The 25,337-nt window shown below is 48.0% G+C and overlaps 4 protein-coding genes across 5 annotated transcripts; 2 read left to right on the top strand and 2 right to left on the bottom strand.

Moving 5' to 3' along the window:
- Positions 1 to 219: 219 nt before the first annotated feature.
- On the top strand, positions 220 to 6,569 carry smpd1 (sphingomyelin phosphodiesterase 1). Its single transcript, XM_062484867.1, has 8 exons — positions 220 to 768; positions 1,148 to 1,468; positions 1,739 to 2,019; positions 2,568 to 2,741; positions 3,198 to 3,369; positions 3,616 to 3,692; positions 4,445 to 4,590; positions 5,117 to 6,569. The coding sequence occupies exons 1-8, from the start codon at positions 559 to 561 to the stop codon at positions 5,542 to 5,544; spliced, it is 1,809 nt and encodes a 602-aa protein (XP_062340851.1). The 5' UTR covers positions 220 to 558; the 3' UTR covers positions 5,545 to 6,569.
- Positions 6,570 to 6,749: 180 nt separating this feature from the next.
- tpte (transmembrane phosphatase with tensin homology) lies at positions 6,750 to 12,701 on the bottom strand. Of its 2 annotated transcripts, XM_062484868.1 has the most exons (19): positions 12,188 to 12,701; positions 11,579 to 11,725; positions 11,204 to 11,290; positions 11,024 to 11,071; positions 10,671 to 10,829; positions 10,247 to 10,366; positions 10,052 to 10,151; positions 9,863 to 9,926; positions 9,660 to 9,724; positions 9,510 to 9,570; positions 9,223 to 9,304; positions 8,994 to 9,082; positions 8,749 to 8,810; positions 8,550 to 8,630; positions 8,229 to 8,334; positions 8,011 to 8,108; positions 7,717 to 7,812; positions 7,530 to 7,600; positions 6,750 to 7,424 (listed from the first exon to the last, which is right to left on the bottom strand). In XM_062484868.1, the coding sequence occupies exons 2-19, from the start codon at positions 11,626 to 11,628 to the stop codon at positions 7,319 to 7,321; spliced, it is 1,545 nt and encodes a 514-aa protein (XP_062340852.1). In that variant the 5' UTR covers positions 11,629 to 11,725; positions 12,188 to 12,701; the 3' UTR covers positions 6,750 to 7,318. The 2 variants fall into 2 exon arrangements, with proteins under 2 accessions (XP_062340852.1, XP_062340853.1); XM_062484869.1 differs by lacking the exon at positions 11,579 to 11,725 and having other exon boundaries at positions 12,188 to 12,697.
- Positions 12,702 to 12,963: 262 nt separating this feature from the next.
- Positions 12,964 to 16,478, top strand: fgl1b (fibrinogen like 1B). The gene is made up of 9 exons (XM_062484871.1): positions 12,964 to 13,119; positions 13,227 to 13,312; positions 13,662 to 13,929; positions 14,361 to 14,520; positions 14,652 to 14,749; positions 14,841 to 14,929; positions 15,234 to 15,359; positions 15,543 to 15,607; positions 15,834 to 16,478. Exons 2-9 carry the CDS (start codon positions 13,256 to 13,258, stop codon positions 16,018 to 16,020), a joined length of 1,050 nt encoding a protein of 349 aa, XP_062340855.1. The 5' UTR covers positions 12,964 to 13,119; positions 13,227 to 13,255; the 3' UTR covers positions 16,021 to 16,478.
- An 833-nt stretch (positions 16,479 to 17,311) lies between these two features.
- Positions 17,312 to 24,261, bottom strand: LOC134039899 (thrombospondin type-1 domain-containing protein 1). Its single transcript, XM_062486052.1, has 8 exons — positions 24,084 to 24,261; positions 22,242 to 22,362; positions 21,137 to 21,531; positions 20,386 to 21,037; positions 19,817 to 19,978; positions 18,969 to 19,386; positions 18,177 to 18,732; positions 17,312 to 18,017 (listed from the first exon to the last, which is right to left on the bottom strand). Exons 2-8 carry the CDS (start codon positions 22,294 to 22,296, stop codon positions 17,346 to 17,348), a joined length of 2,910 nt encoding a protein of 969 aa, XP_062342036.1. The 5' UTR covers positions 22,297 to 22,362; positions 24,084 to 24,261; the 3' UTR covers positions 17,312 to 17,345.
- Between the last annotated feature and the right edge of the window lie 1,076 nt (positions 24,262 to 25,337).

Raw genomic sequence — 25,337 nt, 5'->3', positions numbered from 1 at the left:
CCATATCTGTTGTGAAATGAGCCATTGCGCAATGTTGACACAGTCATGCGATACGCAAAATTAATACATGATTCTTTTAAATGGAAACCCGTGCCAAAAAGACCAATTTAACAATACATTGCTGACTTAACCTGACTCTGATCTGACAATCATTCAATTAGTCAGCACATTTCTTATAAACACAACAGCCGCTGGTGCTCGATCACATGACCAGTCAGCTGATATTTTGTAGTCTGATCCTAACTTGAGAAAGGACCACGAAGTGATACCGATCATAGACCGTTGCTGAAGGTTCCACTGACCTTCATTTCTGTGAACTTCTCTTAAGTACGGACATTTATCGTTCGTTTCTAGTCCAGAGGCTGAAAAGGGAAGATCGTGTTTGTCACTGCTAGGCAGCAGAGCACATTTCCTGTTTGTTGACAGCGGTTGGTTTCTAAAGGAGGTGTTAACTGACTACATGCTTGATATAGTCGACTGTAAGCCAGGTTTCTTTATGTCTGTTTTTTTTCGGCTACTTAAACCGTTTTACAGATCGTTTTCAATTAGCTCTGAACAATGAGGCTTGCATCCCTCCCGGTGACTCTTGGGTTGATATGTTTTGTTTTGGTGGTGTCGTCGCCGTACGGTTCGTCTCATCCCGTTCTTGATGAGCCGAACCTGACGTTTATGGACGAGATCGATAGACTTCGGTTCGGGTTCAACTGGCGGAATCTCACCTGTCCTATATGCAAAACCCTGTTCACTATACTGGATATAGCTTTACTGGTAAGATTGTCTGTCTGTGAATTCAGTAATGTAAACAACGTGTCTAGCTCACTACACATTATTGCAATCAGGAACACTGTTTATACTGCGATAAAGACAGTTCTGAAACTTTGACAGCTTTTAAAGTTGTGCTGTGTTCCCTAGCAATCTGTATATTATTGAGAAACGACATTCTGTCTCTTAAGTATCTGGGTTTCTAGATGCGCTAAACGTAGGCTATTCTTTTTTTATGCTATATGTGCATGTACCTACCACTTTGAGTCATAAAAGAGCATTTGGCTGATTTATTTTCCTCACACTTAGCCTACAACTAATAATGCTGAAAGAGTTGGCTTATTATACTTCCGCAAGATGAAGTTTCTCATGCCCCCCCCCCTAGAGTGACAACAACATGGAGCGAGTGGCGTACGCGGTAGGCGAGGCGTGCATGCGTCTCCACCTGGCCGACGAGCGCGTCTGCCGCGAGATCACCGAGCTGTTCAGGGACGACTTCATCCGGGCACTGCAGCGCTCACTGCTATGGCCATCCGAGGCCTGCGCCCTGCTGGTGGGCTCCTCCTGCGGCCGCTTTGACCTGTACGCGCCCTGGAACATCACCCTGCCCAAGGTCCCCAAGCCCCCGGTCGTCCCTCCCAGCCCCCCCAAGCCAGGGTCCCTTCAAAACAGGGTGCTCTTCATCACAGACATCCATTGGGACCAGGTGAGTTGGTGTGTGCAGCGGAGCAGCACTGTTCATGTTGAATAACCCTCACATTACTATTTGTTCTAGCTGTGTAGACTGTGGTAGTTATACAGTTAAAAGTCCCACTGGTAAAAGTGTGTTTATTTGGATTCCACCTGACCTGTTACAATAGCTGTAGTTTTGTCTTTGATGGCCAGGGTGTAAATAGAAATGTAACTGGATAACTGGTACAACCAGACACGGTGCTCTCCCTGTAAACATCTTTCATCTTGTTTCATTTTTCATCAGGTGTATGCAAAAGGAAGCAGTGCTGACTGTAAGGACCCCCTGTGTTGCCGTAACGATTCTGGCTCACCCAGCTGGCGTCAGCGGGAGGCGGGCTACTGGGGTACCTACAGCAAGTGTGACCTGCCACTGCGTACTGTGGAGAACCTTCTGGAGAATGTTGCCAGAACGGGGCCCTGGGACTGGGTGTACTGGACTGGCGACATCCCGGCTCACAACGTCTGGTCCCAGACCAGGAAACAGCAGCTCTCTGAGCTGACGGTTATCTCCAGGCTCATACACAAGTATGAGATTGATTGGCTCGTTTGGGTCTCACACACACACACGCACGCACACACGCACGCACGCATATATATATATATATATATATATATATATATATATATATATACACCTAGGTACACCTTCACGTGGGTACCCAGGTGTCTGGAAAGGGAGGTAGAAAAGGGGGAGGGAGAATTAGAGAGGTTGTGACTGACCTGTGTATTCATATATATATATATATCTTTTAAGAGAGAGCGATATATATATATATATATATATATATATATATATATATATATATATATATATATATATATATATATATATATATATATATATATATATATATATATATATATATATATATATATATATATATATATATATATATATATATATATATATATATATATATATATATATATATATATATATATATATATATATATATATATATATCGCTCTCTCTTAAAAGATATATATATATATATGAATACACAGGTCATATATATCAGGTCAGTCACAACCTCTCTAATTCTCCCTCCCCCTTTTCTACCTCCCTTTCCAGACACCTGGGTACCCACGTGAAGGTGTACCCCGCAGTGGGGAACCACGAGAGCACCCCGGTCAATAGCTTCCCCCCGCCCTTCGTCCACGGCAACCGCTCCTCCCGCTGGCTCTATGACACCATGGCAGAAGAGTGGGCGCCGTGGCTACCCGAGCCGGCACTAAAGACCCTCAGGTACCGAACTCTCCTCTGAATCAGGAAGCGGTGATGAGGAAGCGGTGCTCCTGACGAGGAAGCGGAGCAAGGAGTTGGAATGGAGTACCTGGTTTACCACAGCTCTGTAGCTAGCTTCTGTAGCTAAACATTGTTGTGTAATGAGGGAGATTGGAACCCAGGTTTACCGACACGAAAGACCACGCACAAACAGTGAGCTGAAGGTGACCTTAAGACCACCACTTACACACTGTTGTCTCAGTGTGTAAGTGGTGGTCTTAAGGTTTTGTGGCGGTTTGTTTTTTCCACTAGTTATTTAACCACCTGTGAACCCTTGCAACAGTTGATTTATAGCCTCCGACCCCTGGATTGGTATATTGATATTTTGACAAAAGGGTATTAGTATCACTGAGGCTTGGACTCTCTCGTGCTCTCTCGCGCTCGCTCTCTCTCGCTCTCTCTCGCTCTCTCTCTCAGGCATGGAGGTTTTTACACGGTGGAAGTCCAGCCTGGACTTCGCGTGGTGTCCCTCAACATGAACTTCTGCGCCAGGGAGAACTTCTGGCTGATGGTGAACTCCACAGACCCAGCCAACCAACTCCAGTGGCTGGTCCACATCCTGCAGACCAGCGAGGAGAAGGGAGAGAAGGTAATGGAGGAAGGGCGGGGTGAAGGAATGAGGATCTTGGAAGATAAGGGGATGAGATGTTTCAGGAGATTTTGTTTGTGTGTGGGGAAGAAACGTCTGAATAGTAGTAAAGTGTCAGTAAGGAGTCAGTGTCAAAGAGGGTTGGTGCCGAATAGTCTGAACCAGCCTACATGGCTGGTTGTCAGATAACCCACCTCGATCCAGGTGTCCTACAGCTGTCTGACTTTCTCTCTGTCTGTCTCTCAGGTCCACATAATTGGACACATCCCTCCTGGGCTCTGTCTGAGTAGCTGGAGCTGGAACTACTATCACATCATGAACAGGTCCGTGTGTCAACATTTCTGACTTGATGCTAGCTACTTCCCAGTATCCCACTCACAGGTCAATGACTGCTGTGGCCACACTTTTCACAACAGTTAATTCCATAGTTCATTCTGTTCATCCACTGAATGACATCCATGAGTTCTTAGTTCTGTATTTAATGCAACTTTAAGCTAACGTAGATAGATGGATGAATGGATAAGCTAACGTCAGTGTATTTAGCACAATATTTCTGCCTTGAGGTGCTTACAGAAATGGTTGTACTGTTTGTCTGTGTGTATGGTCTCACCCCCAAACGAATATGATTTGTATGGTGGATAGATGGTAAATGTGTACCAAATAGATTTCTGGTAAAATATCCTTTTTCAGATGATCAGCAGTATTGTGGCAAAAAAAAAAAACACACTTTAATCAGCTTAAACGTTGGCATCAAATCCTAAAACGGCAGTTTAACTTCCCCACAAGTTTCCCGTTTGTTTTTCTTTTACTGCGTAGAGATGAAGTCTACTCTCAGTTCTGACTTACTCGTAGGTGGGTTTATATGATGGGCTGGGCTTACGGAAAGTCAATAACCAGAGGTTGACTGAAAGGTCAATGATTTAAAATAGCATGTGATGCGTAGCCTAGGCACCTGACTATCATGTTGTTGTGTTTGTTGAGTTTATAGCTGGGGGATAAAATTGGTGCATGAAATGAGTGTGTGTGTGAGACAGTGACTTGAACAGTGTTTGGCGTTGTCTGGGGGTTCCACCAGGTACGAGAGCACCATCACGGGGCAGTTCTTCGGTCACACGCACCTGGATGAGTTCCAGATGTTTTACGACGAGGCCACCATGACCCGCGCGGTGGGTGTGGCCTTCATCGCCCCCAGCGTCACCACCTACATCAACCTCAACCCAGGTGAGGACGCGCCCCATCTCAATGCTCGCCAGAAGCCACCCTCCGTTGAGTTTCAGCCACAGCATGCTATTTGAACTGATACACAAAGTTTAAGTGCTAAGGATAAAACGGCCACTGCAATTTTGTCGGGAACTCTTTGATGTCTGCAGACGAGGAGGGCACACCTGCTATCGGGCTCTAGGTGTGTTGCTCAAACGAACAATGATTTCAACAAGATATTATACACCCTCTTGTAGCTCTTCTTCAACAGTGGACTTTGGCGTTCTTGCACTTCATCTCAAACAGACGCCCACAAGTCGCATTGCTTCAGAATAGTTTTTCTGTTGTCTTTGTCACAAGTTAATCACATCAGTAACAGCAACGGTCAGTCACATGTCGACACTATCAAAGTACAAAGAATTGATGACATTGATCTGTCCTCAGAGCACTATTTCAGACATGAAATGATAGAAATGATACTTCGGACATGTACAGCAATACATCAAACATCCTCACAGGTACCTTGTGTGTGTGTGTGTGTCACCAGGCTACCGTGTCTACTTTGTGGACGGCAACTACCCAGGCAGTTCCCGTATGGTTCTGGACCACGAGACCTACATCCTGAACCTAACCGAAGCCAACCACCCCCCTACCTCCTCCCCCCTGGCCCCCCACCCGGACCCCACCCCCAAGTGGACCCTGCTGTACCGGGCCTCGGAGGCCTACGGGCTGTCCAGCCTGTTCCCCTCCGACTGGGACGGCCTCCTCCGGACCTTCCAGAGTGACGACCGGGTCTTCCAGCGGTTCTGGTACCTCAGGCACAAGGGCCACGTGTCTGCGCCCTGCAAGGAGACCTGCAAGACGGGCCTCCTCTGTTTCCTGCGCAGCGGGCGCTACGACGAGCTGGAGCAGTGCGACATCCTTAACGGCTTTGGGGGGGACATGGTCCGAGCCGTCAGGAAGACCCTCTGCTAGACCGGACCGAACCGGATCCGTCTGGTCTGGGCTGGTCTTGGACAGCAACTTCCAAGTCCAATGCGAGCGAATGCCATATCAACCTATTGAAATTGTGACGCAGTGTTGTGTGTGTGTGTGGGGGTTTTTTTTGGGGGGGGCGGGGTCAGAATGAAGACATGGTTTGATATAGCTACTCTTTTATCTTTGGTCTGGGATGACCACTAAGTCTACTATGATTAATAACCATGACAGGCAATAATGAATTTGTTGATACAGTATACAACCTCAGGGCCTCAGCTATCCTAAAAAAGGGGTAATAATCGAGGAATCCGACAGACATTGCGTCTACGTGTAGCTCTACCCAGAAGTTACGTCCAAAAATGGCATTGTTTATGACGGATTGTGCTGCTGTCTGGTTATATGTTGGGTCAGATGCCTTGGAATACTTAGGAATATTGGATGTTATGTTTTAAAGTGTGAATCCCAAAGTCTAGCAAGTCTTGTTGTGGTGGGCTGAGGGGACCACTACAGTGCTGTTAGGATATTTTTGTTGCTTACAGAGTAAAAGACCGATTGATGGTGCCTTGATCAAATGTTTTTTTGCCTGTCTTGTGAGGGGTTTGACATGAAACGGTGTGGTGTGAAAGTGCTATGTCTGAATTTCTTCCTGATTTCTGAAACGGCCTATAGAGGGTGCTGAAACAGCCTTCAGACCTCTGGTATGTGTTCCGAGTATCAAGCTTCTCCTTAGTCTTTGGGGTCAGGGGTTTTGATCAATAAATTACTCAAATCTTTTGACCTGTCAAACAATTCAACTACTGGTTTATCCAAACTGCTTTGGTTCCCAGAAATGCATCAGTCTAGTATCTGCACATGACTTGTTTAGGTTCAATTGGTAGGGGTTGACTAGAGTGAGTGAGGTTAACAGGCAAGGCACAGCTTGTTTCGACCACAGTAGGATTGTAGAGATGTATGAATGTATGCTGTGAGTTATTTGTCTAAAGTCATGTAAATAAAGAAACGCTGAAATTGACTTATATTCTCCTGTTTAAGAATGCTTAGTCACTGAGTTCTTCAATAAAGGATTGGCGTTCCAGATCATCCAACACACCTGATTCAAATGAGTGGTCGTTAACAGGCTTCTGCAGAGCTTGATAACGACCATTGATTTGAATCAGGTGTGTTGGAGCAGGGGAAACATCTAAAACATACAGGACAGTGGGCAAATTACTTTTTGGTTTATTCAACAGTACAGTGAAGAATGAACAAATGACATTGAGGGTAAACATTAATTTCTGCTAATCCTCACAGCAATCAGTTATTCTGTCCAACAATACTAAGACTCCAGCTCACTTAATCCTCCATGGTCCCTTCAGAAATACAGGTACAAATGTAATGCAAATAAACAGGAGTGGTCTATGGCACAGTGCAATTAAACTTCATATTGAGGGATTCAACGTGTGGGCCCTTCCTTGTTCTCTCTGATAGGAGTGTAGACTAGCCAATCACAGTCCTCTCATATCAGATAGCTATTTGAAATATCAAAAGAAAGGTTGAAGGAAGGTGAAATATTGCTGTTGTGAGGTGGACAAACTGATCGTCAGTGCATCTCAATCTAGTGTGGCATCGCATGACATGAAGCAGCACTGACCAAAACAAATTGTCAACCATCGAGCACTTTTCCTTTCCACTATCCTGTGCTTTGACATCAACAGGGAGAGTAAAAGCAGTTTTGGGGGACGTGCAGGGCTGTCTGAGAACCGCCCGCCACCTCGCTCCCAATCTTTCCACACTATTCAGGCGCTGTGAAAACGACGGTGACGCCAAAGTCCTCCTTGTACAGGTCCCAGGTCTTGGCTTTGTGGGGGTTATCCAACTCCTCTCTGGACAGGAAGAGCCTTAAGGAGAGGGGGGGGGGCGGCAGAGGGGAGGGTTAATGCAGGACTGAACATAGACGGCCGTGTTTTTGTAACGTCCTGTGGGAGCAAGCCCTGATGACATACCTGTTATCCTCTATGAACGACGCGTTGAACCAGAAGTAGAAGGGGCAGTCCTCGTAGCCCTTAGGCAGACCCTGGGGGGTATACAACGACAAGATTTAAGAGGCAGGTAAAAAGGAAAGACAGATTTACGCTTGTGAATAATAACCCCCCCCCCCCTGGCATGGTAGGGATCCTGGGTTGAACTCACGGCGCTGGACTCAAACATGACCTTCACGTCTCCGCTGACCACTGGTCCGTCCTGCAGGCTGATGACAACCGCATTGCTGCCCACGTCAGGGAACACCTGGGGACGGATTGGTCAATGAACCAATCAGGCAGCCAATCAAATCAGCCATCGGCAATCACGAGTCATTCGGTCCAACTACTCGACCAGTTTATAAATCAGTCAGACACCGAGTGTACTAATCAGTCTATCCCATAACGCAGCTGTGCATGGAGTGTGTTTGTACTGGTGTGGCTGTGATTGTTGGGATTGGCCCACCTTGCAGTTCTCCTGTTTGGCACACACACACTGGAACACCAACTCCTTCCTCACTATGATCTTCACTTTCAGATCGCTGCCATTCCCCTTTCCAACACCTGCACAGACACACACAGTAAATACACACGCACGCGCACGCGTTGACATGGCCAACCGAAAGGTGCAGTGTAGCGCTGCGCTGACAGGTTGGCAGTGTGGAGATGTCTGAAGGTGTCTACCAGCGATGGAGTGGATACGAATGCTCTTGATCTTGAGGCTCTGTGGAGGAGGCAGCTGTCTGTTGAACTTGGACTTCATGACCTCATAGTAGCCTACGTATCTGCTCTGGAGGTGAAGAGAAGCCCAAAACACATAAAGGCTCCGTCTGTCATTATTCTCTCATGTGTAGACACGTTCAGTACATGTGCCGCAGTTCAGATTTACACTTGTTTTATACTTACATTTGTACACTACACGTGTTTTTTCCATTCAGACACATGCACAAACACTGTGCACCTGTAGGCTATAGGGTGTGTGTGTGTAAGTGGCTAAGTGGGTACCTGAGAGGGAGTCTCCACGCCCTGGAACTTCGAGCTGTGACTCTTGTCTGTTCTCCTCTCCCCAAAGTAGTCGAGACTGTCCTGGATCACGCGTTTGACACGTCACACAAGCCTCCAGTTTGTAACAAAAACTTAACAGTTGCACAACGCAAGGGTTTACTTTTACCACTGGGGTGCCTTACTCTGACGTATGTCTTACCTGTGCACTATCAAACTGGTCACTGTCAATCAGCCAGGTACACACCAAGGTACCCGTCCTTCCTGTGAAACAGACGAGTCTCAATATGCAGGAAATGAACGAATGATCTGTTCTCCAGGTATCAATAGAGGCAATTCCCAGCTGTTACTTTTGAGAGCAGATGATTGCAACTTCAATGTTTCACCAGTAGGTGGAACACCAAGACTGCTCGTTATCTGGGAATGCAATGCTAACTCAGGACAAACCTTTGCCTCCTTTGCAGTGAATGGCAATTATGTTTTTATCGTCTGCAGCCATCCACTCCCTTACGTTGGCCGTGTATTTCAGCATGTCCCTGTAATACACACGCAAACAGCATGTAGACACACAGACAACACATTTGGGGGGGGCGAAAACACATTACAACTGCCCTGCCTGCAGACAATGTTATCAGTCACCTGGAGTCGACCTGTATAGACCACTGTTGGTACTTACTCCAACGAGGGGACATTGTGGTCATCGATGAACACCCTCTCCACCCGGTAGTGGAAGAACTTGGGGTCGTAGCCCTTCTCGCCTGCAGAGACACAGGCACAGAGACGATAAACAGCCGGAACAGAAAGGAATGTTCCAAGTGTCTGGAACAGGACAGCACCTCAAAGACAAGCAGCAAGGTAGCATAACAACTTAAAAAACGGCTGAATGAATGTCTCAATCTTAGCTGCGGCAGATCAATTGTAGTCCTAGTACGAATAAAGTAGGCTAAAGTAGTGCGCACTTACTGCACAGGTTGTAGACTTTGTAGTGGTCTTCATGTTTGGCATCCAAGAATCTGGCAACTTCCTGACAGGAGAGAATAAAAACACGGGCTTAGTGTGGTGTGTGTGTGTGTGCATTCATGTGTGTGTGTCTGTGTGTGTGTGCATTTTTACTCCAATGGGATTCCTGTAGAAAGATTGCTTTCCAGAAGAGGGGAAGCTCATGGCAATAATGCGATCTACAGAGAACAAGAAGGATATTAAGCTCAACACATTCATTCATGTAACAATAGCCATGTCTCTATCAAGCACAACTTAACCTTTTACACAACAAACTCTTGCCTTGATATCCTCTTTCTGTGTGTGCATCATCTCACCTGTGACATAGGTCAGATCGAGATCGAATCCATCCTTCTGGTAACGTCTTTTGTTCTCCGAGACCTGCCCAAAGGTCAGAGGTCAGGTAAGGAACGCACCTGGGTTCGCACAGGGTTCCCAAACTACAGCACAGCCTTACTCTAGACAGTTTGTCCAGTGGGGGCCACCGTAGGTGTGAAGGAGCTCACCATCCTCCGGGTGACCTTCTCCAGCTCCTTCTTCTGAGACGCCAGTCTGAAGAGCCTCACCAGAATCACGATCCTTAGAGCACGCAGGAATGTCACCACCCTGAGGACACACACACACACACGTGAGAACGCACGCCAGTGAATTGACCCCTACAGGGATTCAGAGCACACTAAGAGCCAGGGGTGTTCAGGTACCGTGGTATGAGGCTGGCTCCGGTCAGCTCAGTGAAGGTGTAGATCATGGTGACCACCAGGGTGATGATGACGATACAGGCGTCTATGATGTTGAACGTTGAGCTGAAGTACACTCGGAACCTGTAACGGGTTAGTATGTTAGCTCCTGCTTCCTTTAATTTGTTCAAAATGTGTTGTCCTACAAAATACCGCAAAGCAAAGAAAGTACGTTCTTGTGATTAAAGTGTGAACTTGACTGGCGCTGGGAAGAATGTTATTTGGTTCCTTGACCCCATTCATGAGTCATCAAGATTCCTAGCCGAGCAGCAAAAAAGTATGCCAGGACCATTTCCTGTCTCTCTTCCTGTTTTCCTGCTCCTCTCTACCTCTCTGTGTCCAGGAGAGCAGTACAGACACACACACACACACACACACACAGGCTCACCCCTCCACGTAAATGCGCAGCAGAACATCAAAGAGGAAGAAGAAGGAGATGGCGAGGGACACTGCCTCCAGAATATCTCCCATATGTGCGCTCTTGGCCAGAGAGAAGTCCACGATCACCAGCACAATGTCCACTATGATCAGCACAATCCCGAACATACTGGTGAGGGGGGAAGGGGGGATGGGATGGGGTAGAAAGAAACAGAGCAGAGATACATCGAGAGAGAGAGAGAGAGAGAGAGAGAGAGGGAGAGAGAGAGAGCAAAAAAACAAAACGTCACAGTAGTTTACCCTATAGGCATCCCAATGATCACCATCCTTCTCCATTCCCACCTTGTGCTCGTCCATACTCACCGAAATCCAAACGACATGACAAAAGGGGCGATCTTTCTCCGGATGAGACTGTAGGGTGGGGCAGAGAGAGGAGGCAAAGGGATACTGGTCATTGGGCCTGTGTTTCTGGAGCGGGGGGACGGGGACGGGGGACAGACGGACAGGGTGCAAGTCTTCCCAACGGTCACGTCAGACACTTACTGGTACATGGTGTCGGGATCATCCCTCACATCCTTTCCATCGTCGATCTCTACCTTAGCATCGTCCATCTTGTCGATCTTGTCGATTCTGGAGCAAGGGATATGGAGATACAGAGATGGGGGGAGGTCAGAGGGGGGAAACAAATCAAACGTTCTATTTACTTGTACAACAAGTGCTGCCGTGGTGTGGTATTTCTGTTTGCATTTGTGCTGGTTTATATGAATCGCATCGCTCATCAACATCACTGCCTTGCAGGATAACATATAACTCATATAAACAGGGTTCTAGTTAAAGGTTGACAGTTTTGGGTGTGTGAATGTGTGAGTGAGTGTGTTAGCTGTCTTTCTCAGATGAATGTTTACGTGATGCGCTCACCCATTAACTTCTTTGGAATCTGACCCTGGACTGAAATGAACAGATGACATGTTTGTTTGTTTGTTAGTGTTTTTGTAGCTGTAGCTCTTTCTCCTCTTTCCTTTTTGTATTCTCTCTTCTGAACACCTTTGTTATTCTCTCCTTTTCCTGAAGATAAATGAATCAATAGCACACACTCAAATTTCCTTTTAGTTTTCTTGGAGGAATTCATTGTTGGAGATTAGAATTTAGGAGCAAGAAAAGGGCACTGGACCAGGACATGTGAGGACTGTGTGCGTGTGTGTGTGTGTGTGTGTGTGTGTGTGTGTGTGTGTGTGATGGTGTGTGTGTGTGTGTGTGTGTGTGTGTGTGTGTGTGTGTGTGTGTGTGTGCATGAAATGTTACCACATTTTTAACAGTATCCTACAACCAGGTCCTTTGTTTGATATTCTTTTTTGTTGTGAGTAGAAATGTTTTAAATATAAAGGAATCAATATTGCAAAGCCGTCAACATTTTAATGATGATCATGATGATAATCAAGCAAGAAATTAAATTATCCGTACAACAATGTCGAATTTTTAACAATTTTAGCTAATTTTATTTCTCAAAGCAATACAAACCAAACCCACCGTTTTCAGCTCATGCAGACAGGAGCACTTCCAGATATTCTCTCCCTTGCCTCGAGTTGGTTTGTTTGTCCCCCTCCAAAGCTTTTAATCCGCATGTAGTATCAGTTCATCAGATTTTTAACACCGCCTGGGCTTCGCTGGGGAGTAGACATTCGGGAAACTGTACGAGCTTTGTCTTGTGACTTTGTAGTAAAGGACGGTTCAAAGGTTGACGGAGCGGAGGTAGTTTTTCTCTTCCATCCACAAGTCCGTTTCAGCTCTGCAAACGTAGCGGTTTTGAACTTCCTGAAGAGAAAATAAAAGCTCTGCCTTTTCCTCTTCCATCGCTTTCCTCAGCTCGTAGAGTCATTTTAACAATCCCGCAACAATGCGCTCATTGTTCATCTCTTGCGAATGTAGTTCAGCCATAAATTACAAGATGCAAAAATAAATACCGTTGTCAGGGCCGCGCTCTTTCACAGCAACTGTGAAAACATCTGGAGTCAATGAAGATTCCTGAAGTGTCCCAAAAACCTATAGAACTGCCCAATTTGGGTAAGGACTAGCCAAGACAACTGGAAACTTACAGACATTACAATTTATTTTATAATTTAAAAAAATATGTTACTGTGTTTGAACATAATCAGAAAACATTCTTCCACGGTAGAGTCTAAATGTTACCATGGTATGTCAGGAATTAAGTGCGTTTGTGCCTGTAAAGTCATTCGGCCTGCCTGCAGATCTGGAAACAGACATCTTCAGGAAACCGTAGGCCTCACTAGTATAAATAATGAAGCTAAACTGACCGAAGTTCAGTTCTTAGGGCTACCTTAACCTATCCCAGTCTAACGCGGACCATGCATGACCGAGCCTATAAATATGAAGTAAAAACACCACCAGAGAACATACCTGAACAGACCGAGCAAATCAGTACAGGATCTTGTGAAATAAAGGTAGGAATAACAGATGTCTGTTTCGGAGATATCGTTTGTTGTAATAATATTACTTTAACTGTTTTTGAAATTATGGGAAATTATATTTTCCTATAATTTATTTTCAGATGTCTCAACAGACACCTATCTGACAACTATGTCGTTGCTGCTTCTGGTGCTGTTTTGCCAAGTCATGGCCTCTGCGGATTTCTTTGTACGTATCCTAGGGTGCTGCTCCATACAAATCAATCCATGTAATTGTAAAACAATGAAAGTACTTGCTGATCCTAAATTCTTCCACCATTTTAATGTTCCTTCCTTCCTTTCGTCCTCCCGTCCTACCTTCCTTCCTTCCTAACTTCCTTCCTTCTGTCCTTCTTCCCTCCCTCCCTTACTTCCTCCCTTCCTTTCGTCCTCCCGTCCTCCCTTCCTTCCTTCCTTCCTAACTTCCTTCCTTCTGTCCTTCTTCCCTCCCTCCCTTACTTCCTCCCTTCCTCCCTTCCTCTTCCTTTCTTCCTTTTCACCATACTTCCTAAGTCCAGTGACATGTGATTTCTCTGCAGGCACATCAGGCCCCCTGTGAGCTGGAGCTGGAGGAGCTGAGGCAAAGTGTTCGGATGTTGGAGAACACGCTGTTGATTGGTGCCTGGAAAATCGACCACATGCGTAGACACAAGCACTTCGGCCTTCCACAACCCAGCATGCATCAGTCTGACCCAGCTCCTGACTCAAACCCCGAAACAAACCCACACCGCAACACGACAGAAGAGTTCAAAAGAGTACCACAAAACCCACATCCCACAGCAGGGAACCTCATCGTCCATGATAAAGGTGAGAAAGAAAAATTCCACAGAATGTCATTTTCGTCTTCTACAGTGCCTTTGTCTTTTTTTGTTCATTAATGTAGCATTGGCGGATATGACCCACAACTTAAAATACTATTCATCACTTCTGCTACATGTCCTTCCTCTTGACTCTAAAAACATGATCAACAACACAATATTAAATAATCACATCAATATGAGGGAGTCAAGTGGCTGAGCAGTTAGAGAATCGGGCTAGTAATCAGAAGGTCGCTGGTTCGATTCCCGGCCGTGCCAAATGACGTTGTTTCCTTGGGCAAGGCACTTCACCCTACTTGCCTCTGGGGAATGTCCCTGTACTTACTGTAAGTCGCTCTGGATAAGAGCTTCTGCTAAATGACTAAATGTAAATATAAAATACACGATCAAAGTGTTAATCCCAGGCCTTGCTGTCTTCAGACTGCTCTGAGCTGTATGACAGACTGAGGCCTGTCAGCGGTTTCTACCGGATACGACCCAGAGCGACCCTGGAGCCGTTCCTGGCCTACTGTGACATGGAGGACGGTGGCGGCTGGACGGTCATTCAGCGGAGACGCCACGGGAGGGTCAACTTCAACCGGTACAAGAGACCAACAAAAGTCCCAAACTTTATTGACACAGACACTGTCTTTTCTGAATGGAAACATCAATAGGAGATTGGATTTGGAGGGTGGGGATTCCTTTCTGTGGCCTGACTCCATTTTTTTTCAGAGACTGGGTTGACTACAGGGACGGCTTTGGAGAGTTTAAGCTGTGGAACGATGAGTTCTGGCTGGGGAATGAACTCATACACTCCCTGCTGGAGGAAGGTGAGAGCCCTGTGACTGGTCCAGATCCCCAGTCACGTTGGTCAGACTTGGTTGTCCGTATGTGTGTGGATACCTGTCTCTCTGTCTGCAGGTGAGAACCTGATGAAGATAGACCTGACAGACTGGACTGGAGAGAAGAGCCACGCCATGTACAACAACTTCAGGGTCGCCGACGAAAAGGTCAGCCTGGCAAACTCCTCGTCGTGGCAGTCAGCACCCTCAGACCCTCAGATAAAAGCAATCCTAACATCTACAAACATAACATTGTCAACAAAACTCTTCCAAATGACAGTTAGAAGACCCTGCTTCGGGAAACTCTTACTTTACACTAGCTTCACACCTTACTAGGACTGAGTTTCAACACTCTCTCTCTCTCTCTCTCTCTCTCTCTCTCTCTCTCTCTCTCTCTCTCTCTCTCTCTCTCTCTCTCTCTCTCTCTCTCTCTCTCTCTCTCTCTCTCTCTCTCTCTCTCTCTCTCCTCCAGGATAAGTACCGCCTATCCTTCGGTCAGTACAGTGGGCGTGCGGGGGACGCCCTAAGCGGGGGCTCGAACATGGTGGAGCAGTGGTCTGCCTCCCAGGGTGGAATGTACTTCAGCACCAGGGACCAGGTCAGTCCAGTGACCAGCGAATGCCTCACACACCCAAACCCTCCCATCCCTCAGGATCCATATACATCTATCATCGCTAGCTATTTGGACTCATGCCCCGGTGAACAATGCCCCCTTGCCCCATCGACCCTTGACGAAGGTAAGGATGACGAGGGAGATTCTTTTTCTGCTTTTTGTTGACAGGACAATGACCGCTTCCTGCAAGGCAGCTGTGCCCAGGAGAATCAGGGGGGCTGGTGGTATAACAGGTCTGGACACACAAACAACGGGACTGGAAATGTTTGGAGCGCATCACTGTCAGCTCCGAATACGACGGCTCGCATGTCAGCCTATATCTGTGTATCTCCAGGTGCTAAACGCCAATCCTTGTTGGGTTTCCTTCTGTTGGTGTTGTGTCTGTCTTTCTCGCTGTCTCCTTCTTGACCTCTCTTTTTTCGCTCTCTCTTTTTTTCTTTTTTCCTTCTCTCCCTCTAGGTGTCATGCTGCCAACCTGAATGGAAAGTTCTACCGGGGAGGGGAATACAAAGCTAAGTTTGACAATGGCGTGGTGTGGGGAACGTGGAAGGGCCTCTGGTATTCCCTCAGACACACCACCATGAAGGTGAGGCCCCGGCTCTTCCTGGACAGCAGCCTGGGCAGTGGAGCAGGGCCGGACGGATAGCTCCAGCAGGAAAGTCAGAGGCTTCACCCTTGTTTTAGGCCCCAGTAAATGAAGGGGCTGTTTCAGCTAGACAAATAATATGTGTAATAGTGATAACGTGGAAAGACTTAGAGCCAATCAATTGATATCATAATGACTTAAATTCATTTGTATCTTTGTATCTTCATCTTACATTGTTTACACATCGTGTTCATATATTCCATAACTTTTTGTTCAAATAACAACAGATAAGTTGGCATGCTAAAATAATAAATGTGCATTACAAACACAAAGGTCTCCCTGATGTTTCCCAAATTGCAACTAGAACAGTATGCCTCATATGAATACTGAAACAAACAGACATGTTACATCAGGTAGATTGCTTTTTCATACATAAAATACTGAGAGGCACACACTTCATGGCGTTATTTTTCTGCTTCACAAAAACTTTCTGCCTCAACCCCCCCCCCTCAAACAAATACCAAGACTGTATCTCGACCCAACTTGAGACTCGACACGACATTGTGCAGTTGTCTATCATTCCCCTTGACAGAGAGGGAGGACAGAGCCCAGGGTGGAGGCAGCGCTGGGTGCTCACTTAGCCCTAGTGTTGTATCATGTATGTGCCAGTTTCCCTGGCCTTTCAAGACACCGTCCTGTTCAATGTTGGTGAGTGTGACTGAATGTGCTTAGTATAAATGTTTGATTTCAATCAACTGACAGTGACCGAGTCTCAAGAGCCTACCACCGAAACCTTAGAAAGTATGCGTTGAGATGATAAGGAAGAGGCATTTTCTTTTGAGATGAGCAATAGTTGTCTTTTGAATAGTCACATTCAAGTGGTCCCTGGAAACAAGACACTTACAAAACAACAGGACAATTGACACATTTTACAGTGTAAGACATTGACATTGGTTCCCTTGAAACATTATGCAAATGGTGACATTATGGCTGATTCTCATTCTTCTCCCTAACTGCTAATAGGTCCATGGACCTAGTAGCAGATAGGGAGAAGAATCATTGATACTAGATTCATGTTGTCACAGAACACTGTGGAATGACAACATTATAGAAGTAAAGACTGTACTCTTGATATGTAAAAAATACTCGATATAAAAAGCAAACAAAACACTGACTTGACAATGTGTGACAGTTGAAGATGTCCACAGATATAGACACCCAAAAGTCTTGAGATTGTTTGAGCAGTTATCCCCCTCCCCTCCCCTCCCCTCTCCCCTCCCCTCCCCTCCCCTCTCCTCTCCTCTCCTCTCCCCTCCCCTCCCCTCCCCTCCCCTCCCCTCCCCTCCCCTCTCCCCTCCCCTCCCCTCCCCTCCCCTCCCCTCCCCTCAGGTGTGTCCAGGTGAGTACTCCACTTCCCCCAGGTAGGCCAGGTCCAGGTCCAGCATCCTCTGCTCCTCCTCACTCAGCCCGTAGGGGGAGCCACTGCTGCTGTAGTCCCCCGACAGGGGCAGCGAGCGGCAGCGGCTCTTCCTCTGCTCCGAGGCCGACGCGCTGAAGGTGGAGCTGCGCTGGCGCCCCCGGGGGCCGGAGGCCGGCGAGCAGGACTGGGCCTCCTTCAGCTTGCGGGCCAGGATGTTCCTCTGGATGGGGGACGGGCCGCGGCGGCTCCACTTCTGCTCCGCCCGCTCCACTCCCAGGTGGGCTCCGTCGCCACGTGTCCCCGGCCCACCGATCCCAGAGGTTCCCCCTCCTCCTCCTCTTCCACCGCCCCTCAGCCAACCCATCCCTCCCCTGACCTCTGCTTTACCGGCCAGCTCGGTCATGGAGGTGGCTGCTGAAGTGTTGGTCCCCGTGTGCTTGGTGTCGCTGGTAAGAGTGGGACCCGATGTCTCCAACCACGGCCTTCTCCGGTTGTCCCCAGGGGCTCTGGCTGGGCTCCTCGCCCAGTCGGCGGGCCCCTGCTCTGGGATGGGGTAGGAGTGGTAGGGAGGGTAGGCCTGGTTCTCCCAGGCTCCCCTGGTTTTGCAGCTGCCCTCTGGGACGGTTCTGGGAGCCACCTGGAGTAGACAAGACAACAAAGAAGGGAATTAAACATTCCATTTATGAAACTCTTCATTTTAATTGTTGCTGCCCTATAGGTGATAAACACCCAGTGTAGAGACACTACAGAGACACATGATAGGGTAGAGTGAGACATGGATTGATAGATTGCCGACCTGAGACATGCTCCTTTCTCTGTAAGGCCGAGAGGAGGCCAGGGGAGGGGGCTGGGGCTTGGTGTCGTGAAAACTTAGGGTCCGCCGGAAGTTGGGGTTCCTCTGATAGGGGGCCCCTCCCGCTCCCCCTCCTCTCAGCCCCCCCAAGCTGCTCCTCTCCACCATCTCCACCCAGTCGGCTGTGCGGTCGCGCCTCTTCGCGCTCCCCCCGCTGGCGTATCCCGCCGCGGGGGCCCCCAGGACGAGCTCCACCCTGGGGCTCAGCCTGTCCGGTAAGGTGTGGCAGCTCCGTGGTGGGGCCCACGCCTCGGGAAAGGGGACTGCGATGCGGAAGCCGCTGAGGTTCGCCTCCTCCTGGAGGTCCAGGGCCACGGGGCTGGGAGTGAGCCCAGGGGAGGTGAGCCCTGCTGGGGTTGGGGTGGAGGCGGCGGTGGGTGTTGCGGTGGTCTCCAGTAGCGTGTCGTGGACGGGGCTCTGGGAGACGTGGTAGACCTGGGTGGCCTCCTTCAGGCCTTTCTTCTTCATCTCCTTCAGCTGATGCTGGGCCAGGCGATAGCTGGGGAGGCAAGAAGCGAAGTCTCCTCAACAAGATTTTCATGAACCAACATTCAGTGCAATAGATACCTAGTTCTTAAAAGTGCCAAACTTTTGCCAAATAATAGTTTTAAAAAAAGTTTAAAAAAAATGTATACACGAATTACATATATTAATTTTAAATAAATGACTGTAACATTTATTATTATAACAGTTATATTTTTACAGAACTGTTAACAGGTACTGTAAGTGACATACCCAAAGATAGGTGGCAGCACCTTTTGCCCTGAAGGAGACAGCCTGTCAGGGTCCTGGGCCAGAGGGAGAACCACGGGCTGCGGTAGAGCCTGGCCGCCCAGCGGCGAACTCCCTGCCTGGGCAAGCCCCAACCCCAGCGCCCCCTGGCCCTGGCTCTCCGACAGGCTGGGTCTCTGGAGGCTGTGCCCGCAGATGGAGGCCTCGTCGGAGAGCTTGCGGCCCCCGGGGGAGTGCATGGAGGCGCGGCGTACGGAGCTGCACGGAGGGGCCCTGCAGAGCTTCCTCCACACGGTCACCAGCACGGTGGCCAGGATGACAGCCAGGCACAGGGAGATGCCGGCCATCACCACCAGGTTCCCCCCCAGGAGACTCACCCCTGCCGGGGTGGGGGGGTTGGAGGGGGTGGGAGGGGCCAGCACTAGGAGAAGGGAGAGGAGGACAAGAGGGAGAGGTCAACTTGGTTGAGTGACGCGTGTACTTCACGGAGAGTTTGAATACATGAATTCCCTAACTGGGAATTCATGTATTCTGTTTGGCAGATAACTCTGTTTGTCCATTCCTTATGTCCGTAGAGAATGAGTGACGTCAAGGCTTTTGGCGTTTAGGTATAATTCACAGCAACCAGCGAAGAACGGCGTAACGTGAGCGAGTGAGATTGAAAAAAGGATTGGAAATGAACACAAATCAGAGATCGACATATATGACAGAGACACAGAGCAAACCTGGACAGTCTTCCAGAAAGAAGGGGGAAGAATGTTTATCCATCTTTGAATGGAGAGAGCAAAACAGAGGATAAGGAAAGGAAAAAGGAGAAAAAAGAGAGAGTGTGTGTGTGTGTGACAGCTGACCTGCACAGTCATCCAGAGAGCAGAGCGACTGCTCCTTCATCATGCCGGTGCACTGCAGCCCGCCGCCCCCAGAGGGCAACAGACACTCACGCACCCGCTCCCTCACTCCTTCCCCACAGCTCACACTGCACATGCTCCACGCCTGCCACAGACCCCAGGTCTCTGCAGAGAGGGAGGGAGGGAGGGAGGGTAGGATGGAATAACATGCCACTTCGAATGTATAAATTATCATAATTATACATTATATGTTCCTTGGCATTATTATAATTGTCTGTTTTATGATTGACGATGATTAAGTTCTCTGATTCAAGTTAATAATAACTTATTTCATTTTTTTTCACTGTGGACTACTTTGGCAACATTATTTAACCAGAACATTCATACCAGTAAAGCATATTGAACGGAATTGACTTGAATTGAGAGAGAGAGATTTAAGGAAAAATGTGAAAGTGTAACGAGCCAACAGTGGCCCAGTTTGTCTGAATGGGTCTACTGTATGTTTTGTCTCCCGGGGTGTGGGTGGGGGTGTGGGTGGTGGGGGGTGTTGGGTGGGGATGGTGGGGTCTCACCTGCACTCCTGTGGACCACCAGACAGGTCTGCGCCGGGCTGGGCGAGCGGCTGAAATTCAGCACGAAGCGGAAGCAGTACTTGTTCCGGCCCGGCTCGAACACCGAGCAGTTGAACTCCGTCTCGTTCTCCCCGTGCGTCAACCACTTGAACGCCAGCAGGGGGGAGGAGGGGTCGTCCGGCCCGTCCAGCCCCGCCCCCGCCCCCCCGGGGCTACCGGAGGCCCCCCTCCCCCCCGGCGGCCCGTCCCGGTACAGGCGCACCTTCCCGTTGATGTGGGCGCAGGGCGGCGTGATCAGGCGCACGGAAACGGTCCCCTCGCAGCCGGTCCGGTAAGCTTGGGGGTTGTTCACCAGCAGCTTGTAGGAGAAGATCCGCGAGAGGTAGAGAGGCCCCGAGGTCTTCACGTCCTGGGCGGTGTGGGTGGAGCGCAGGGCCACGGTGACAAAGTCCCTCTCTGTGAAGGGGAAGGCGCAGGCCAGCTCCATGGTCTGGGAATGCAAGGCTTTGATGGGGAGTCGCGTGCGGGCGCGGACCTTGTCGATGCTGTTGCGGCCGATCTGGTTGAACTCCAGGTAGCTCACTTCCAGGTAGAGGGCGGAGCCGAATCCGCTGGAGCACGACTGGAAGTGCTCGTTGGTGGAGATACCTACCTGGGGAGGGGAGAGGAGGAGGAGGGAGGAACATCATTGGTCTGAACAGAACTGTCCAAAACTTAGCAATAGGATATTCTTTAGCGTCCTGTCACTGACCTGAAAGGAACCTGATTGGTTACTGGACCTCTCCACGGCAATGTGGATGGTGGGCCACTCCACCTTCAGTTCTGGACTCCACCACAGGGTGGCCACTTCTGTACTGCCCATGTCACTCCCATTGGTATTATGGACTATAGCATATCTGGTCTGTTCCAGACGGAATCTGAATTTTCCGGCATACAGGAAGCAGGAGCAGTTGAACTCCACTCTGCCCTCTGATTGGTTGGAGGGGAGGTTCCTGGTCAGGACAGTGGTGTTGGTTTCCGTGTCGACCAGAGACAGGGTGGTGTTGCACTCTACCGTGTCGTTCCGTTCCGTGCTGTAGTCGATGAACACGCTGGCGTTACTAAGGGCTACGTGGAGTGAGGGCCAAAGGTGGAGTCCAGCCATTGCTATATAGAAGAGAGGAGAGAGCGAGAGAGAGAGAGAGAGAAAGAGAGAGAGGAGAGAGAGAGAGAGAGAGAGAGGAGAGAGAGAGAGAGAGAGAGAGAGAGAGAGAGAGAGAGAGAGAGAGAGAGAGAGAGAGAGAGAGAGAACAGAGCCAGATGAAGGACATTGGCCTGAGCTGTTTTGGACTGTGAGCTGCAGGGGCCTTGTGATGTGTGCGCTGCCTGCCGCTGTGTGCAGCTCACATCCTGACCAGGAAGCACCCTCCAGAGGGCAGGGGCACAGTCTCCCTCCCTTCCCCCCCTCCATCTTCCTCCCCCTGCTGAGTTGTCCTCCCCTTTCGGTTTGAATGGGCCTAAATTGACCTTCAGAGCAATACAATATGGGGTGGGGCTCTCCACAGCAAAACACTTTGAAATCAAAGCAGTTAAGCAGTGTGTGTGTGTGTGTGAGTGTGTGTGTGTGTGTGTGTGTGTTTCTTCCAGCCCAGCAATTACACTCCTGATTCAACCAGGAGTTCAGATGAAAAACTGCTCTGGTTGTGCCCATCTAAGGTCTTGAAGTCAGAGTGTGCTTTTCTGGATCTGAACCAAAACGTGCCCCTTTTACCTCACATACCTGCTGTCAAACTGCCCTCACGATGCACTGCCTCACATTTCCACTCCCCCCCCCCCCCCCCCCGCCGCCCCTACGCCAATCACCTCGTCCCACTCACCGTATCCCAGGAGCGCCAACAGGACTGGCAGTGGCGAGACGGAGCCCTGTGGCATTCCGACGCCCGGTGGCCCGGAATTCTGCTACTCCACATGACCCTCCTCCTCCGCCATCCCAGCACTCTGAAAACCAACGGCAGACCAATCACAGAGCAGGAAAAACACACAGCTGAACTATGAGAAGACAGCGTTAAAAAAACGGACCCGTCATGTCAGAAGCCGACAGACAAGTTTACAACAGACCTTTGGTACAAAAGAAATATTTCTGAATATAATTGAATTGTATTTGTCTAGGTCAGCCTGACACTGCAGCATTGAACCACCTTTCTGTAACTTAATACCAATTTCTATATACTTGAGTATATCAAAAAACAAAGATAATCTGCATGGATACTGAACTAAACAGCCTAAAGGATACCGACCATGTCAGCTAGCCTACCCAAAGCTCCCACTTGGAGACAGCCGCCAAGCAAACTGAAGCAGATCACCAGGAAGAGAGCCCGGAGAGCAGGAGACGAGAACTTCAGATTTACAGTTCTTCCTTCCTCGCTAACCTTTCATCTCCCGTTAGGACAAATAACACACACCTCTGGAGGAGGTCCTCTTGTCACACACACACACACACACACACACACACACACACACACACACACACACACACACACACAGCCAGTAGGCAGATCCTCTTGCCAGGCTGTCACCTTGTGTGTGTGTGTTTACACAGAACAATGGGTCGATCTCTTTCTCCAAAATTTGGTTTTCCTATCCAGCTTTGGTGTCAGGAACAAGAAGCAAAAATAACTTTTTGTGCCAGTTCCTGTCCTAAACCCTCACCTGCTGCAGTCAAATACACAGAAGCCCTGAACAGGTCACGTTCACCAAGCATCCCAGAGTCAAGTAACCTACTGAAGATCCCTGATTAAATTACGTTTCTGGTGGAAAACTCGAGATCTGTTCTATGAACTTCTATTGAACTCTGTATTTTCTGTTTTCAGTCTTGAATGGTAACCCACAGAGTTGAATGAGTTTGTGTTAAATGACATGATTGTACGTTTTGACTGCTCAAAGTGACCGACTGTCACTGTGGTGAAAGAACGTAAGATTAAAAACTTGTTTAGCAGGTGCAAGTGCTGGGAATCACTCCAGCTACATTTACTGCAAGCTCCAGTCAATCAGAGTTGACAGGTATTGACTTTAATCCCACTTCGTTGTGTGTGATAATAATGCAATTTAAATTAACCGTCGTATCTCAAGAGAATGAGCTCAGCGAGTGTGAGACGTATAAAAAAAGCAAAAGGTTTTTGGTCTAGGTTCATGAATGCCTGATATGCCTTGACTGGTCTCTGGAAGAAAAAATGTCTGTTGTTTTGTAAAAAAAAAAAAAAAAAAAAAAGATTATGAGTGCTAGCCAAGACTTCAGTGCAACAACCCTGTGACTCCAACTTTCCCTCTCCCTCTGTCCAAAGCCACACTTATCACTCACAGTCAGAAGGCGGCGGTTCAACAATTCAAAGAAGCGGCCAAACCCACTCTTATGCAGCTTTCTGTCCCGTTCAACAATAGGAAAACACAACAACTTTTTTCAGCAACAAAAGTAGAAAATAGATGCACTTCACTTACTGCATTCAGAGTTGGATTTGGAACTTGTTGTTTAATTGTAGCCAACATATTTCTGTATTGTAGGCTACACCAGCAAAAACTGTATTTTTTCAAAATGTTACTATTACGCTTTTGGGGTATTACCAAATGTTGTTTATGTATGTAATATACTCTCGTGGATCAGACAGGATGTGTGACTTCAACCGAGACTGATCATTAAAAGTTATCAAATTCAAGTTACTTACATTCCTTGTGATCTCAGCAAATCATCATTAAACATGCATTTCTAGAAGGTCCCAACCGAACAACACAAACTTGATCGTTGGTAAGGAGATCAGATCTGATGACAGCTTCGATCGTCTGCAGAATTTCAGTCAAAGGACAGTTTGAGATATATACGTCTATAACCGGTCTGCGTCCGTGGGAGAGTCTGTTGCGAGGTCGATCCGCGCTCCAGCGCTGCAACACCGTGAACGCGCATTCCCAGAATATGACCCTTCCAATTACACGGCTCTTCAGTTAAATATGAGACGGCATGCAGCCTTACGTGCTGTCAATAGTGTTTAAATTAATAAAGCCATTTAAAATAATACAAGGCAATGTATAAAATGGTTGTTTTTCGATTTACAATGAGCAACCAAGTGCAAATTTAAAGGGACATTTCACTCAAAGCAACCCGTCACGATTGGACTACAAATTATTTCGCATTGCACAAAAATAAGAGCATACAATTTGAATATGTTTATATATAATTTCTTTTTTTTTATTACAGAAAAATACATAGACAATTTACAAAAGGCAGATAGTATAAAATGCTGGCTGCACAACTGCTAGTCATGCTATCAAACGGGAAGGTCTAGAAGCTAAATGTTTTAGTCCATAGTTTCCTCTGTGTCAGGCGCACCAAGGAGAAGGTCACATCCCTTGAAGATGAATCACAAGGGAGGTTTTACCTGCCGCAGGTAATCCAACAGGCCTGTACAGCCTTCACACAGGGTTAACTGTTACAGAGCACAGGTGCTGGCAGGTAGGTATAGGCAGGAAAACAGGCAGGCAGACAAGCAGGCAGGCAAGAGGAAATGGACCGTTCAATTTGGGTAAAACCATGAGCACACAGGGCCAGACTTCTTGATGGATGTTGTGCCTCTCTGGCAGTTTCCTTTATATAATCATGTGACCATATCATTTTCACTAGACCTATATCATTTGGACTTTATATATACCTGTTTTCTTCACCAAATTATAAAGTTTTGTTACTAACATACCCCAAAGACAGAGGCTGACTGGCAGGTCAGTCTGGTCGTCCTAATCCATCCGTGATGTAACAGGTTCAAGGTCACGGGGCTGGGAGGGGGAAGAGAGGAGGAATCTAACCATGATCCTAGACATCTGCGCCTGCATGCCATTCAGAGCAGACGCATGCCAGTGGGTGTCCTTGTGTGTGTCCTTGTGTGTGTGTGTGTGCCTCTCCTATCCAAGCTCTTAGCCCCTCTCGTCCC

Source organism: Osmerus eperlanus, chromosome 19, assembly GCF_963692335.1.
Source record: "Osmerus eperlanus chromosome 19, fOsmEpe2.1, whole genome shotgun sequence".
In the NCBI taxonomy this organism is placed as follows: domain Eukaryota; kingdom Metazoa; phylum Chordata; class Actinopteri; order Osmeriformes; family Osmeridae; genus Osmerus; species Osmerus eperlanus.
This window is presented reverse-complemented; position numbering and strand designations above follow the sequence as displayed.